Here is a 17,785-nt window from a genome sequence, read left to right as displayed (position 1 = left end):
CACTTGGGGTGGAATAAATTACTTTCGTATTTTAGAGAATAAGATTAGATCTTACCGCATCTAATATATTTAGTACTTAGGATATTTTAGGATGCTATATATTTAATAGTTAGGATATATTAGGATGCTAATTTAGATTAAAATAATCTTTATTTAGTTGTTTCTCTTATTATCATAAGATCTTTCTAGATCTTTCTATCTTTATCTGTAAGTGCTTTATATAAGCACATATTACATTTAATGGAAATCAATGAAGAACCCATCTTAGAAATTGTGTCTTTTTGCACAAAGGAGGATTGATCCTTCCCTCGAAGTGGATCAAGAGGCTGATTTTCCCTCGAAGAAGATCAATCACGTTAACACAACTGCTCAACTTTAAAAGCTTTATCACTCTTCCTCTAATCTTCTCCCCATCTTCCATGCTTGTCTAATTCCCTTTGACTGCTTCTTCTCCTAGCCAACTTCAAGCAACCAAACAGGGCCTTAATGTTGAGTCCAATAATCAGTTTGAGACTACTCGAAATCAATTCCCAAAATCCAAAACAAACAGGGCCTTAGATCAATATATGATCATACACTGCATTACACATGACAACTACGTCAACATAATACAGCTACAAACCTACAAAGAAGATCATCATTAGCTGTGGAAACAGACACAAAAGCCTCACAGATGACCAAAACAGTGATGAATCTATAGATACATCAAAGCAACAGTAACAAAAAGTGGCTTAACATGAAGAACCACACTATTTTTCCTACAGCTTCAATCCCCTCTTGGAAGGATATCCATGTTGTTAATAATATCTAATCCCTGAGACAAAAGGAAAGAGCTATATTTGACGGGCACGTGCAGGTGATCATTTCTAGTACACGTATGGCAGTATCCTCCATGGAACAAGTTTGCAGTATTCTGCCCACACTTCTTTATACTTGAGTGCACACCGAGCTTCGTCTCTTCTCTCTCTCCATATCAGCAGGATAAGAAGATAAATGGGGTAGAAGTATGGAAGTACAGAGCTGCAAGAGAGGTGAATGAGAATTGTTACATTTATATGGCTTCTTATTTCTTTGAAATTTGAAACAGACATGGCATATGGTTAATACTAGTCAAAATTACCTTACTCCACATGGTAAACTAAACGACAGTGCCAATAACAAGTCCCCGAGGTAATTACAGTGCCTGGCAACTCCCCTGCAACAAAATACACGTACATTTTAGAGTAGGAACATGAGGAAGGGTTAGAGACTCGATAAGAAAAAATGTAAGAACTTGTATAACCATAATGCAGTATTTTAAATTTCATAATAAGAACACCCGTTTTTTAAAATGACACAACAAACATGCGTGTTGCATGCTTATTGATATCACTACGAGCATAAGATCCTAATATATTTTTTCTTCTGTTTTCTGATGGTGTTTAAGTGTTCAATTTTAAAAACCTGATGATCAACTTGGAGGTCAGTCTGAGTCAACTCAGTTTGGCCACATTCTGACTACCAATTCCATCCCCTGGCTTACGGATGCTTGAATGGTGGTCACCATTGATGCAGTCATAACTAAGGAGAGTAAGAGTTTTTTATTGAATTAGTAGGGCGAAATGCGGACTCGGACAAGAACTTGGTTAAGGTAAAAGGGAGTCAGCTCAGGCAAGTCAATGACTGACATGGGGTGTTCTAAAACTGTTATAATAATAAGGGTTCATCTTCACAACCTAGCACAGAACAGTAATGACTTTCAATGGAAAAAAGTTAGAATGGATTTCAAGGTTTAATACGTATTCTCAGATTGAACAAGAACAGAAGGAATAAGTTAAATATGTATTCTCAGATTGAACAAGACCAGAAGGAATCTTGCGTTTTGGCATTAATTTTGTTTTCAAGCTTTATTTTTAAGTTTCAGTCATTTGGCGTTCCTGAATTTATTGTCCAATTGAACAAATACATATGGGGTTATTAATCAAGCTAGATGCAGACGTTACTTCAAAACTGATCTTTTTTTTAATGGTACTTCAAAACTACTCTTGAAGGCAAGAGACATACTCAGGAAACTTACCAGTAACCGGAAGCAAGCAACTTTCCTCCAATAACTTTTGGAGGCATACCCCATATATGAGCTTTAGGGTTCTTCTTAAATATATGCTTTTGCTTGTTAGCTCCTCTAAAAACTCGGTAGCTGCAACATTTATGATAAGTTGAGCAAAACACAGCTGTATACATCGCTTCCAGATTCCAAACAAGTTTGTTATTTCACGCAGGTGTTCTCAATGGAAATAAATATCATGATTGTTAAATTAGAAGTGATGAGATAAGTTTACCCAATTAGAAAAACTAAGCAATTGGCAATAACAGCTGCTTTTGTTATCTCGACTTTATTTCCCAAAAGCCACCAACCCTGGACCAAAGACAAAACTGTTAATCGGCTGGAAGAACTACAAAATATACATGGAAGAAAATGAAGTATAGATTTATGAAACTAATTATGCAATTCTCTACCACCCATTATATAAAAATTATTAAAACATAAAAAGTAATTTATTTTCTGAAGAAGCATAGATTTCTGGCCCAGTAAAGAGTGAAACTGACAGGATTGGTTTCACGCGCGCATGCGTACTTGCGTGCGTGCGTGTGTTCTGTTGCAAGAAGAGTTGAGTGGCTATCAATGCAAATTCAAGTTTTTTTGGGTACTTCAAAGGTAGAGTGTATCCTTAGTTAAAAGAGATCTTGGGTTTCAAAAATTAGTTCATCTCAAACATCACGAAACATGTTGTGGAAGTATCCTAAGACTCCATTTAGTTTCATGAAGGTGATTCATTTGACAGTGACACTAAAATCAATTAGTAGGGTCATAACAATCGCCACATATGCCTTTTCTATAGTTACTTGTTGCAAGAATATTTGAGTTTCTTCCAAAAATCTTAATTAAGTACTGATGAAGGTTCTTTTGTAAAAAAAATACATATATTATTACATGGATATCTGTTGACAAGGGATGTCAATGGATCCAGATGGTCCGATGGATCGTCCGAATCCGAATGTTAATGAACGGGATCTAAACATATGAATAGGATCCATGGGCATATTTCGGATCATCAAATCTAGGATCCGAAAATTTTTGGATTGTGTATGGGCACGCCACAAATGCCCATTGGATAGTCACGATCCGAAATGGTTTACAAAAATACCCTACAAATTTTGTTAATGCTACCGTTCTATGAAGGGTATTTTGGTCAAAACCTCTCTTATCACTTAATGAATCGGATGGGAATGTGATTTTACTCAATTCAGTCATTTCATTCCATACTTTCATGAAGGAAAAGAGAGAGGGGTTTTGTTCTTTATGCATCATATTCTTTGATAATAGTTATACATTATATTTGTGTATGTAATTTTAATTAGTTTTATTGTTTACAAGCATTATTATACACATAGATTAAACATAGATAAATTTTTAATTTAGTTGAAGAAAATGCATAGGGACACACTAATACTGGACTGCATTCTATCTCTTTTTTTTAAAAAAAATTGTTTACTTAGCTTAGTGGGACATAATAGGACACTCTGATGGACAGTCCGAATTAAAATGGATCATGATCATGACGTGGAAAGTAGGATCCAAAGAACAATCCGACTCCGACCCGATCGATAAGGAATTTGAATGGATCGTGACTGTGACATAGGTGGATCCGACCCGAAGTGGATCCGTTGACACCCGTTGTCTCTTATATATAAAGTCATAAACACAGAACTGAAGTTTAATAACCTTTATTTCTTTTTAAAATTTATATTTTTATAACTATTTTCCAACATTTTTCTGGTATTATCCCGTAAGTAACTCAAATTTTAAAATTATTCCAATTAACATAGAAGCCAATATAAGTACATAAGGAAATGAACTAGTAACAGTAACAGGTAGCAAGAATTTTCTGCTAATTACTGAGACGAGCTTTACATATTATTTCTGAAGATGTATCCATAGTTGTATTACAAGAATGTTAATACCTCATTCTTGTAGAGTGAGATAAAATCTGATGTCTAACTTGAGGTATAGCTAATGTAAGATGGGCGTACATTGCTTTTGATATTCTACAGAATATACCACCTTAGCAGAGACGGACGGTATTGAGAAAGAAACATAGCAAACAAAATGTTCTTAGGCATACATCAACATGGGACATTGGTACTCACTTCCTTACAAATTTCCCCCCCCCCCCCGCCCCCCCCAAAAAAAAAAAAAAAAAAAACATTAAGGGGCCGTTTGGATACGCGGATTTTAGAATCTTTGATTTCCTCAAAATCCTGGATGGGAGACACTCAGACAAGAGAAGAAGGAGACCATCCGTTTCGCTTCTCTTTAGAATCTTGGATTTTAAGTAAGAAATCCAGGTTTTAGAAATCTCTCTCCCATACTGAGATTTCTAAAACCTGGAAACGAGGGATGATCTACTCTCTTGCTGATGGAAAGATGGGCGAGAAATCAGAAAACGATGGCTGGTCTCCTTCTCTCGTCTCCCATGTACGATTTTGATGAAATCCAAGATTCTAAAATCTGTGTTTCCAAACGGCCCCTAAGTAGAAGTTTTTGCAAGTGAATAGGAAGTATAATCCAGAATATAGATATTAAAAGAATAGGATATGAGAGCCATGTTTATTTACTTTAAGGGAAAATAGATAATAAACAAGAACATATCAGTTATTTAACTAAGACCATTGTATCATGCCTGTATACTAAAGGTGAAAGGAATCCAGACTAAATCTCCAAATACCAACATGAAGCCCAACCTCTCCGCTATAATGTCCCATCTATAAAAAATAACCATATAAAACTGGTCAGTGAACTGAAATCAAAATATCAAAATTATATTAGATATTCTGATAGCGACCAAATGAGAAGACATGGAACAAAAGAGCCACATACTGAGTACATGATAATACAAATACCTATCTATAAACAGACGGGACTAAAAATTTTATTACTAACAAGTACCTTTGTTTGAACACAACTATATTGAAGTTAAAAATCCATAGCCCCACTGTGAGGATTTTTTAATAAAAAAGATGCATATGCCTCAACAAACACTTTCCAACCAATATGGCTATACATGTAACGCTGTTAGGAAGTCCAGTGAGCTTTTAGATTTTATTCTTTCATCCACCAAAACTCTATTACAACCCATGTTGGATATGAGGCTCATCTAATAAAAGAGAAGGAAAAAGAAATTATAATCCCAAAATTTGGGAGAAAACAGGAAGAAGATATGCGCACCCCTAAAACTTTTACCAGAATGCCCCTTCCATGATATGAATTAACTTTAACAAGACAAGAAGAAACTCTCGATGTGCTTCACTGATTGCACGATGGAGAACTGAGATAAGGAAAGGGAGAGAAATCCATGGTTTCCAGTTTTCATCACAAAAAGTTGAATTTGACGATATCCGTACATGTGCAAACCCGCCAAAAGATGGCACCTGCACAACCAAAAATATTACCCATTGGTGATACTCATTAGTTGGATGAAAAGGACCCCCAATTTTTGTTAACTTTCATGGGTGTCTTCTGTCATTTTTCAAATTTCTTACAGGTTTCGAGAAGAAATGGTGAGGAGAACGACAAAAAGGGTGCAGAAGGGGAGGTAGAAAAGATAATAAAAAAGTAAAGGATGTTGGAGGGAGGAGATGGTAGTTCTTGCCAGAAATTGCCATACTCCATTTTATCGTAGTTTTATGGATAATATGAGATCTACAAGAATTGGGGGCGTGATTAGAGATGACAGTGCAATTGCTAAAATATTCTCTGAACCATTTGGAACTAGAGTATAAACTACAATGAAGTTAGTTCTAGATTTGCTTGAGGGGCTTCATATGTTAACGTGAATCACTCTGGTTCTCTTTAGGGTGAAGGTCATATGCCTCATACCATAGCTTGGGCCTCAAAGAAGACCACAGTCCCTTTGACATTAGTCAATTTCATATTGGAAATTCATTATTTGAATAGGGATCTTTAACCATCCTTGTTCCATATTCTATGTAGTTCCAAGGATGCGACTGATGGTCAAGTGAGGGAAGGTGTTGATAAGGAGGTGTTTAGCAAGGGTGTTGTAGTGCAATTAGTTGATGTTTTGACGAACCCCCTTTTTTGCTGTTAATTCTTGCTGTTTTAGTAAAGTTATTATTTTGCAAAAAAAAAAAGGGAAAAAAAAGAAATAGGAAATGTCGTGCTAACCACCAAAGCTCGGGTTGCATTGATCCATAGAGTTGATCTTTTGTCCGAGGGGCAATCAAAATTGATAATGATGTCTTGGGAGTTGCTTTTGATCAACAGTAAAATGGGGATCCATCCCAATAAGATTTTGGCTTTAGCCATCAACACTTGTCTTTTCTGAAAAAGCTTGAATATCGAAGTTCAAACTATTAAGTTTGATGAATACAAGTGGACCTAATTGGGTTTTGTAGATTCCATCCTAAATATTGGTATAAAAAGGTGTCAAAATCAATGGGATAATGGTGAATGCCTCCATGTAAACATGGAACAGACACCCTTAAGAATGCCATGCAAATTAGGTTTTAGCTATGATTTGGCCGACACTTTGAATTTATTGTCGACATGTGTCGACACTCTTTTCGACACTTTTAGTTGTCTGCTAGAAGGGTTGGTAACTTTATATGTATGTATGTGTACGGGCGTGCCACTATTTCTAGATTTTTAGGGGTTGCCATGTCAAACACCCCATATCTATGTTGAAACTCGGCACACAAATAGATATCCACAAATCAGCATTATATATACTTTCTATTTTAGCCGTATCCCCGTTTCTAAATTTTGGGAGTTTGCCGTGTCCGACACTCCGTGTCCGTGTCCACAAATCATAGGGTTTTAGGCAAATGACCCTTCATCATTGTGAAAGAGGTACATTCAAGAGATGAAACATTAAAAAAAATGGAGATCGAGGTAAGGTCTTGAAGATGTGAATACCAATATATCTTACAGACTACACCTGACAGGCCTCAAAAGACCCAACACCCTAGTCTGGGAACCTAAAGTTACTCACCCCATTTATAAGATATTGAACATGCAAAACAACAAAAGGAAATGAGTAAATACCCATGAAATAATACACAATAATAGAAGATCATTGTCTAGCAGAATGGAATAACAATGCCTAGACCCAGATAATACACAAAAAGAAGCATTTCAGTTCCAAAAGATCCAGATAAGTTTGCAGAATAGCCATTAATGATATACTTACGTAGAAGTCATGTACTCCTCATAAAAGAAATAGTCCAGAATGTAAAACTGAAAATAGAGAGGAACAATGCGAAACTTAGGTAATTGAAGTTGATATCTGCCACCACGAAATTGACAATATAGAATTACAATATCCACTGTACCACACAAAAGAGCTGGTAAAGGATCATTGAACGGTGAGCGTTGCCATCTTGAATACTTCTTGCTAAAACAGACAGATTGATAAGTAGCCATCCCATCATCCCAGCTCTAACAAAGAAAAATCTACATGAGAAAAAAAACAGCCAAATTTGTTTGTTAGAAGAAACCTAAGCAGAAATCTCTCCTTGCATTGGCAAGGCTAATAATCCACTAACATGGGATAACTAATTTAGGCAGTTTGAACTACCTAGTACATTCAAAAGTAATAAGTTAGATTGATGGGGTTGTGGTTAATATATGAACAGACCGTTGTAAACAGTGCTTTAAAACGCGGATGCGGGCGGGTCAAATGCGATCAAAGAAAATCCTAGTCAACTCGGCATGATGCAGTCGAGTTCTCGGTTGACGGGGTCATAACTCAGGAGAGTCGAAGGAGTTTTGATTGACTTTGAAGGGCAAAATGCGGACTTGGACAAGAACACGGCCAAGGTAAAATGGAGTCGACTCAAGGGGAGGCCACGATGACGCGGGGAGATTTTAAAGATTGTGTTACAGTATAAAAGATTAAATAACACCTTGTTCAACAGCTTAAGCTTTTGGCGTAATTTGTTGTTTCACATGGTATCAGAGCCAAGGTTTTGGGTTCAAAACTCCTTGATATTAAAAAATCCAAATCTAATGGCCAACCCAAAAGAGGGGCCATGTGTGCCACCACGTGTAAGCCAACCCTAAAAAAGAGAGGGGCCACACATGAGGAATGTTAAATTATAAAAGATCAAATAACGCCTTCTCCATTAGCTTAAGCTTTTGGAATGATTGGTTGTTCCACAGATTGGAAATGAGGACTAGACACAAGTGTGATGCAGAAACTGAGTTGGCACCCATAGCATCCCTAGACATTGGAGGTCGGGCTATAGCCAAATATGCTTTTTCAGAAGTGTTGCAAATATGCTGTTTCAGAAGAAATTATTTTTCTCAAAAAATAATTGAAATGCATGATGAGCAGCATTCAACATTAAGTTAAATATGATTGCTAGTTCATAATTCTAATCAATTGACAACAGAATGGAAATTCAAAGAAACCAGAAGATAGGTTCACATACTTTAGATCAACTCCCATAAACTGAGGGTTCAGCTGTATTCCAAACCACCTATTATCCCAAGGAAAAAAATAATAGGATGTAGAAATCAAGATAATTGCTCCAAGTCCATCTATAGGGAGAAAACAATCAACAATATAGAGGTCACACCATCTGCTCAAGAAAAACTAATTCGAAGTTGAGACAAGCAATGAATACAAAGCCTTTTCAGGGAACAAGGGCACAAATAAAAATCAACAATCATTGTGTGAGGGAACACAAGTCACTTGAATGCTTATCTTACTAGACCTTTCCTGCACAATACAAATGCTCTTGCAAATGCTGGGAGAAATATAAAATTTACAGCAAAACACATATTAGCACATCTTCATCAGAGTAACACAGTTAGCAAGTGTAAGTGGGTGTACATGCAGAAACCCACTCTGATGGTAATATGGTACCTTGAGCAGTATAAAGCTTCTTTATTGGATAAGGTTTTGAACTGGGAGTACGATGTAGACCATTAGGAGTTCTTGCATCCAAAATGGCACTAGTGAGGACATTTATTGTGGTAGCTGTAGTTTATCGATGGCAGATTTTTCGAAGGGAAGTGAAGAATGCCTTTTTTAATGGAGGATTACATGCAAACACCTCTTGTACTGACTCATTCTAAAAAGTAGGTTTTCCGACTTCAAAGAGCCTTATATGGTGACAAATAGGCCCCAAAAACAAGTCCAATTTAGCAGTCATTCAGAGTTATTTACAATGCTCATGATCTGCGATGACTGTTTCTTCATCACCACACGGCCAAGTTATTTACTGCTATATATTGAAGAAGTCATATTTTTTCCCTTTTATATTACTTGGTATATTTTGAATAAGTGAAAGTAAATTTTTGATAATATTGTTTAAGAGTTAAAATGGTATAGGTTTATTTACATGTATGTTTTGGCGCAATTCTTTCAGTTACTTTTATGTTTATAGGATGAGGACCACCATTGGATTTACCTAAAGGCACTTTATGTAACTCTTCAAGCCCATATCTCTATGAAGACGTGGGGTTGGTTCTCAAGTTCCACTAGTGCAAAACCTAGAGCTTGCATATTGATTTCTGGGAACTTCAGAGCATAAGTTCTAATTTCAGTAAATCAGCAACATGCAGTGCAAAATCAGCTCAAAAAAGTCATAATAATCAAATCAGCAAAGTCATAATAATCAAATCAGCCGAGTCATAATAATTAAATCAGCCACTTTGGATTTCATACATCAAACAGAAATTAAACAACCCAAGCAAGTCTCAGACAATAAGTCCAAAAGGAAGACAACAACTAGCGGGATATAAAATCAGATCTCAACTGAAAATCTGTTATAACAATCAGATCTAAAAAAATCTGGCCCAAATGATATCCAACAATGATAAGAAAATAGTTGATAATAATATGATATTGGTATGGCTGATCAGGGAAAATAAAGGTGTAAATCTGATGGGAGAATGTTTAGAGGTAGGGAATACGAGGGTAGGCTGCTAAAATGAATAGAAAACGATCCGTACCAGCGAGTAACGTGCCTGGCTTCGTCCTTGATCATCCACTGCGGGTAATGGTCGAGAGGAGAAGGAGAGAAAGCTAAAGTGGCGGAAAGTAGGGCAGATCTCAGCCAATATAATAAGAGATGAAGAAATGAAGTATCAAGATCAGGAAGGGCAAGGAAGATCAAGATCCAAAAAAATAAAATCAAGAAAAGATCATGATCTAGTAAAGAGCAAGATCAATATCAAGAAAAGAAAATGAGATCAAGATCCAAGAAAGATCAAAATCAAGAAAATGGGAAAAGAGGATCAAGGGGGAGAAAGATAAGGAGAAAATGGGGAAGGGTTCATAAACCCAATCGGGAAGGGTGAGGAGGAAAGGGGAAATATGAAAGTAGGAAGTAAGACGAAAGAAAATGAGAAAAGGGGGAACAATTTAAAAATCCGACAGGGAATGATGAAGTGGAATGGGGAGAAAAATAAATGCATTAAGAATGAAGAAAAGGGAGGGTGTGTAATAGAAGAGCGGAGGTGAAAGGGAGAAGAGAAGGGGCAAGAAGTCGACCAAGGGGAAGGTCGATTATAGAGAGAAAGTGAGGGAGGAGAGAAGAGACAAGAAGGAAGAGATGGAAGAGTTTCTTCACGTTTTTCAAAGTTAGCTCTTTTTTAAGTGGGTATTCCGTGCATTTATATGAGAGTTTTTATATGGTGTAAGGCCTTACAACAATACGGTAGGGGTACCACCCTTGATATTTGATTCAAAAGCAGCTCACTTTTTGAGAAGCTGCTGTTGGATCAAATATCAAGGGTGGTACCTCTACCGTACAAAGGCCTTACACCATATAATTTCTCTTTATATGAAGGGATTGAATTATTTAAGCCTTTAACCAATAGTTAAAAGAAAAGGTAATAAAGGGTTTTAAGTGAATTTGTAGGAGTTTAACACTTTAACTAATAGGAAGTTTAAAAGGCTATGAAAGATGGGTTTAAAAGGATAAATGGGCCATGTAAAAGGGGTAAGTTGGGTAATAGGCTGATGTGGACATCCCTCACATCTTAAGCTAAATAAAATTACTAATAAATCAAACAAAATACTACCTAACATGAAAATAACACATGTCCAATAGTCCAATAGTAAAAAACTAAATCTAATGGCTAAAATGATGGCTGAATCACACCAGCTCCCTCCATGTGGGAGTAGAAGTCAATCATATGTTGAAATATATCCTCGTAAAGTAGTTGCAATTGCACTGCAACCACTCAAGAACACTAGATCAGAAAACGTCCTCTCCAACGAACAAGGTATCTCCAGTGAAATAATGCATGGCGCATCTCCGTCGTCTAAACATCAGTATCGTAAACTCCAGACGATATCAAAGCTTACATACAGAAATTCCTCTTTAATACTACTCCAAATCCATTCCATCCCCAAACTCAAACCTTACGTACAAAAATCCTCTTTAATATTTACTCCATACATGAGATGCACTAGATTTCCAACCCTCGTGATGAAGAAAACCATTTCACTTTTCACATATATCTCTCAAAATTTGACCCATAGCTCACTATCATCATTGACGAAGCTACAATTAAGGATCTTCACATTCTTAATATCCAAACATCCACCTTTCGGCCAACAAAATGTAACCCAATTAAGCAGCAACTTCATCTTTTTCTCTGTTTTTTTTTTTTTTTTTTGGTAAACAACCACAGCAGTAGTCTGAGACAGACTTTGACTTCGGAGTTTGGATTTCTCCGCTATTTTCTTAATCTTGAAGCTGTGTATTCTCCTTAGGGCTAGCTTTTGTCTTAGCTGAAGTATCCCTCAGGCCGTACCAGTCATGCACGACAAACAGATAATGCACCCATCAAGCTTAATATTAAGCTCAGGATTACTTGACTATAAACAATGTTGTAACCAGATCTCATTGTATATAAAAAGTTAGTTGGTAGTCATATCTACATGACTATTTCTCAACCTGCAAAAGGGCACATTGTACATTTACAAGAATAATTTGGCATATTATATGAAGAAGTGTTGTTTGACCACTTACAAATAAATTAATCATTTGTGTTTCTTTGGTTGTTTGTTTTTTTTTTTTTTTGAATGGTGTTTGTCTTCCTTTGTTGATAAACTAAGAAGCACGGGTACGGGTACAGGTACAACACGACACGGGTACACGGGTACGCGATTTTCCAAAAAACCCGGGTGCGGGTACGTTCGGGTACGCCGAATATAATAATATATTTTAATATTTTATTATATATTTATAAAAATTACAAAAAAAATAAAAAAACAATAGGAGAGCAATCAAATAATCAGTTTTGGGCTCTCAATTGGTAGCCACAATCTCAAACAATGAAAATACAAACAAACAAGTACCTAACAAGGGAACAAAATTACAAATTACATAAAGCCATTTTGTAGCTCACTTTTTCACAAGAGAACAACCAACTAGCAGCATATTTTTTCCTATTCATTTAATTTATCTGAGGTGTATGTTCTCTCCTGAGAAAATGAGCCGCGAAATGTGTTTTGCAAAATTGCCTAGCAAATCCCATATACAACAGTAAAACTTATTATGGGTCTAGCAAATCCCATGTACAACAGTAAAGATCTAGGGTTTAAGGCCCTGTTCGTTTCAGATTTTGACAACCGATTGTTCTCCCAAAACCTATTTGTAGATTATGACAACTGATTGTCAGCCCTAAACCTATTATTGGACAAAATAGGTTTGGGGAACACAATCAGTTGGCATAATCTCAAGAAAAAAGAAAAAAAAATGGGAGAAAGAGAGAGAGAGAGGAATAGAGAGAGAGAGAGAGTTGTAGAGAGGGAGGGTGAGAGAGAGAGATAAATACCATTGTGAGAGAGGGAGGGAGAGCCGGAGAGAGATTTTCCGTCGGGAGAGGGAGTCGGGCGAGAGAGAGAGAGAGAGAGAGAGAGAGAGAGAGAGAGAGAGAGAGAGAGAGCGAGAGAAACCCTAATTCTTTCTTTTAAGTGTTTTTTAAACACCCCCCCCCCCCACCCCAACCTTTACTCCACACAACCCACCCATTACATTGTATGTCTCATTTAACCCCCCACGTTTACCCCACACAGCCCCCCGTAACTTACATAAAAAAAAAAAACAAGTGAAACAAGTCGGGTGCGTCGGGGTGCGCACCCCAAACGCACCCGACACGCACCCAAGTCCCAAAATTGATTTTTTTTTTTTAATCCACAGTTGGGTGCGTACCCGGAATGTACCTGAGCATACCCGTACCGGATACGCACCCGACACGGGTACGAGGGCTTTTTTAAAGTACCCGTGCTTCATAGTTGATAAATATGAGTGTAAACAAGATCGACATGATGATAATGTTGTGCAAATCGCATTCCTTCCCTAGTGTTTTCAGCAACAAATATCCTCATATGAGAAGACAGATTTATAAGATATAAAAGGCCAAATTTATAATTGGGAGGAGGCAATCCTAACATACATCTGTACGCATACAAAGGACAAAATACCCCAATGACTCAGTCTAAGAAGCTCAACTGTGAATGGATCAACATCGTGTAATCTAGCATCATTAAATAAGTAGAATCCCCATCTATGCTCTACAATTTTACCAAAACTTGTAATGAGAATTTAATATTGTGCATACATATACACACACACACACACATGTTAGAGTGTATATATGCCTAAGGGCTCTTTGGTCTTTGTACTTTTCTCTTTATATAAATACATAAGTGAGGGGGAGCGTCTCTCCAACTCACTCTTCTTCTTCATTCTCCTCTCCTCTCTTGTCTCTCAAGTCTCAACATGGTATCATAGCCCTAGGGCTTTGATCCTTTAGGGAGACCCCATTGCACCACCTCCTTCTTCCTCCCCATTTTCCTCAACCTAACCCTAGCCCTACCCTTCCTCCCCCTCCCCCCCCCCCCTCCCCCCCCCGACCTCCCGACCCCACCACCCCCTTTTCCCTTGCCGTAACTCACTCCCTCTCACACCCTTCCACCTCCTCCTCCATGTATTTCCGCCACCCCTTCACCCCTCTCTCCTTTCCCTTTCTTGCCTTCTTAATCCCTTTCTCTACGCTCTCCAACATGGTCTAAATCCTCTCTGTCTTCATTTCTCTTCTTCTCTGTGGCTCCGATCTCCTTGGCTCCTTTATCTCTCTTCTCTGGCTACTAGCCCTATGTCTACATTTGCTCTTCGGCTTCTTCGGAGTCGAGGTATCAAAGGTGCACGCCACGTGTTTGATGAAATGACCGAGTGACCTATTGTGCCTCCGTCTTCATCTCGTAGCCTCTCTTCTCATCCTGGCTAGTGGCCTTATGTCTTCTTCTACTTTCACTCTTCATCGGAGCTACGGTATCCTGGCTGGGCCCGTCGTTTGATTCCACCCCTCTCATTTCTCCTCTATTGTTGTGTGGTTGAGCGTGCATCTATATTCCTGTCCTCATGGCTTATGTCCCTCTTGACGGGTCCATTCCTTGCCTCCCAGGGACCCTCGTTTGTGCACAGCGCTGTATTTGGCTACATGGGCCTAGTGCCTCTTCTCCTGTTACTTCTATTCTTGGCGCAATATGATGGTGGTGACCATTCTGGCCATGACAGTGGTCTCTTTGCCAGAGGTCAAGGCCATCGGGGCCGTGTTCGTGGCCATGCTTCTACAAGTAGCCGTGTTGCTGATGGGTGTGGGCGCCCTTCCTACACCCCTTATCCGGCCGCGGGAAATTCAGTGCCTACATACTATGCCTCTACATCCCCTCCGCTGGACCAGTTGCCCATGATGATTGTTTACTTATCTCTAGGGCCGAGTATGGTGAGTTTTTGCGCCTGCGTATGCACCACCGAGCACCCACTGCACCTTTTGCCCAGCCTAGTGGTTCGCCAGCTTCTCTCCTCACCACCTCCGGCAATTGGATTATTGATTCGAGGGCCTACAACCACATGATGGGTGACTCTGCCTCTCTTCATTCTTTCACGCCCTTTCCCTCCGCCTCTCATACAGTTATTTTGGCCAATGGGGCCACTACCCCTATTTCCGGTATCAGTACTATTTCTCCCCACTCTAGTCTTCTGTTATCCTCAGTACTTTTGTGTTTCTCAATCCCCATTCAATTTACTTTCGGTTAACCAAATCACTAAGACTCTTAACTGTTCTGTCTATTTCTTTCCTTCTTATTGTGTTTTTCAGGATTGTCGATTGGGAAGACAATTGGTTTGGGGCGTGTGGTGGATGGCCGCTATCGCCTTGATTGCCCCCCCCCTGCTATGGTGCGTGCTTCTGTTGATGCCTACCAGTGGCATTGTCGTCTCGGCCATCCCTCTCTTTCGCGTCTTCAACAGTCCTCTGTTGTTTATAGCCCACTTCAGCCCTTTCAGTGCGAGTCCTGTCAGCTCGGAAAACTCCATCGTGTGTCCTTCCCCTCCTGGTTCATTAGTCGTGCCTCTGCTCCTTTTGAGCTAGTACATTCTAATATATGGGGTCCTGCCATGACCACATCTCTCTCTCTCGTTCTCGCTATTTTGTCATCTTTGTGAATGATTTCTCTCATGCGACTTTGGTGTTTCTCTTTAAAGACCGCTCTGAGGTCTTTTGCACGTTTCATGCAGAGATTACTACCCAGTATGATTGCCCTCTTAAGTGTTTGCGCACTGCTAATGCTAGGGAATACTTCTCTACTGATTTTCGGGATTTCTTATCCACCCATGGCATTATTCATCAGTCCTCTTGCGCCTACACCTCCCAGCAAAATGATATTGCCGAGAGGAAACTCCGCTTCTTAGTTGATATGGCCCACACTCTTCTCTTTCAAATGCGGGTTTCTCAAATCTATTGGAGCGATGCCATCCTTACATTCTGTTTCCTGGCTACTCGCCTCCCCTCTTCTGTCTTAGATGGCTCCTCCCCCTTCTCGGTCTTGCATCCTCAGGGGGGGGACCCATTTCCCCTCACTCCGCGGATTTTCAGTTGTGTTTGCTTTATTCAAAACCTCTCCCCCAGCTTGGATAAGTTGGCCCCTCAGGCGGAGCAATTTGTTTCTTTGGGGTATTATCGCACCTAGAAAGGTTATCGTTGTAATAGTCCTCGACTACTGCGCTTGATTGTTTCTGCCGATGTCACATTCTTTGAGTTCTTCTCCTACTTTACTGCTCCTACTGAGAGTAGTCCCATTGTATCCGACCCTCGAGTTCCTCTTTCTCTTCCTGTTCTACCTGATCATGTATGTTCACCCTCCGTACCATTGCCACTACCTTCGGGTTCTCCTACTCCTCTTCCTCCTCTTTCAACTCCTATAGGACGCGTTTGGATCGCCGGAATCGGTAACGGTATCACGTTCCAATCCAATTCCAATTCCCCCCGTAAATGGATAATGATTCCAATTCTAGTGTTTGTGTACACTTTGGAATTTATCTAGGGTATCAATCATTATTCCCATTCTAGCATTTGGTAATATAAAAAAATACATCAACAATAATGACGCTTCTATTCTACCAGGAGTAATGATTTTTTGATGGATATTTTTCCTAAGATTCAATGAAGGATATATATTTTTTATTTTGCTTGAATTCAATAAAGCCAAAGATTTAGCAATACAGAGGCTAGGGGCTGCAAAGGGTTCTTTTATGCCTTTTTACTTCTCATTTTTCTATTCCTCAAGTCACATTTTTCCACCTGGGACCCACTGTAGAATTAGCCTGGCAGCTTGTACCCACCCTCTCCTCTTTCCTTTCCCCTCATCTCCTTCCCATCGACTCTCTTATCCATGGCCGATATCAAAATCCAAAACAAACAGGTTCTTAGCATCTAGGTTATCTCAAAATCCAAAATAATGAGGGCCTTGGCATCTAAGATACACAAATTCAGAGAGAGAGAGAGAGAGACCGTCTTAGGGTTTTGTGAAAAACATAGACATGAAGAGAGAGAGACCCATCTCTGGATTTTGTAAAAAACATAGGCACGAAGAGAGAGAGAGAGAGAGAGAGATGCATACCTTATCCCTTGGTGGTGATTCAGATCCGGAGAGATGAGGCGAGGAGATGAGAGGTTCGTTTGTGAGAGGAAAACCTAATTATTATTCTCGAGAAGAGGCGAGGAGACGAGAGGAAAATATTCAAGAGATTTTTCACTCCTTTTTTTCCTCTCGTGATTCTAGGAATCAAAATACCACCCCCTAGGGCGTGTATCAATTTACACCTAATATTCCCACATTATTTCCGCCGGGACTCAAATTTTCTTTCCTATTCCATTTGCAAATTGCAAACAAATGCTAGAATCACTTAAGTCGGTATCATATACCGTTACCGATTCCTGATTACGACGATCCAAACGCACCCATACAAGTTTATCAGCGACGACAGCGGCCACATGCCCCCAACCCTCCTCAAGAGGCATCATATTCTCAGTCGACGATCCCGGACCATTCATCTCAGGTACCTCTTGTTCCCTCTCTTGATGTGGTTGTAGACTCCCCTATTGATTCACGGACTCGTTCCCATTCTACTGCCCATCCTATTTCTCACTTTGTCTCTTATGATCATCTCACTCATACTTTTCACAATTTTGTGTCTTCCTTGTCCTCTATTTCCTTACCCATGTCTATGCCTGAGGCCCTTCCTCATCCAGGCTAGCGTACTACTATGGACAGGGACGAAGCCAGGAATTTGCTCTAGGGGGGGCAAAGTCGAAAAGAAGGTTGTTATAGAATGTTGAGGCCTACCATTCTACACTTTATGTTTGATAGTTAGGGCCCACCATCTCCCCCTAACCTATGCATAAGGTGGAGCCCACATT

General features: G+C 39.2%; 1 protein-coding gene across 1 annotated transcript in view; it reads right to left on the bottom strand.

Moving 5' to 3' along the window:
* Positions 1 to 527: 527 nt before the first annotated feature.
* FK (Ergosterol biosynthesis ERG4/ERG24 family) overlaps positions 528 to 17,785 on the bottom strand; it is a 29,928-nt gene continuing 12,670 nt past the window's right edge. The window contains exons 6-13 of the mRNA XM_077374578.1: positions 8,491 to 8,538; positions 7,390 to 7,510; positions 7,248 to 7,294; positions 4,722 to 4,803; positions 2,319 to 2,395; positions 2,057 to 2,176; positions 1,121 to 1,195; positions 528 to 1,020 (exon numbers count right to left, since the gene is read on the bottom strand). Of these exons, the coding sequence (XP_077230693.1) occupies positions 867 to 1,020; positions 1,121 to 1,195; positions 2,057 to 2,176; positions 2,319 to 2,395; positions 4,722 to 4,803; positions 7,248 to 7,294; positions 7,390 to 7,510; positions 8,491 to 8,538 (724 nt within the window). The 3' untranslated portion in view covers positions 528 to 866. The remainder of the gene's footprint in view (positions 1,021 to 1,120; positions 1,196 to 2,056; positions 2,177 to 2,318; positions 2,396 to 4,721; positions 4,804 to 7,247; positions 7,295 to 7,389; positions 7,511 to 8,490; positions 8,539 to 17,785) is intronic.

This window comes from Tasmannia lanceolata, unplaced genomic scaffold (assembly GCF_043159265.1).
Source record: "Tasmannia lanceolata isolate RefF3 unplaced genomic scaffold, GAP_Taslan_0.1 ptg000044l, whole genome shotgun sequence".
NCBI classification, from domain to species: Eukaryota; Viridiplantae; Streptophyta; class Magnoliopsida; order Canellales; family Winteraceae; genus Tasmannia; species Tasmannia lanceolata.
Note: the sequence above shows the minus strand (reverse complement) of the source record. Positions and strands in the feature narration are given on the sequence as shown.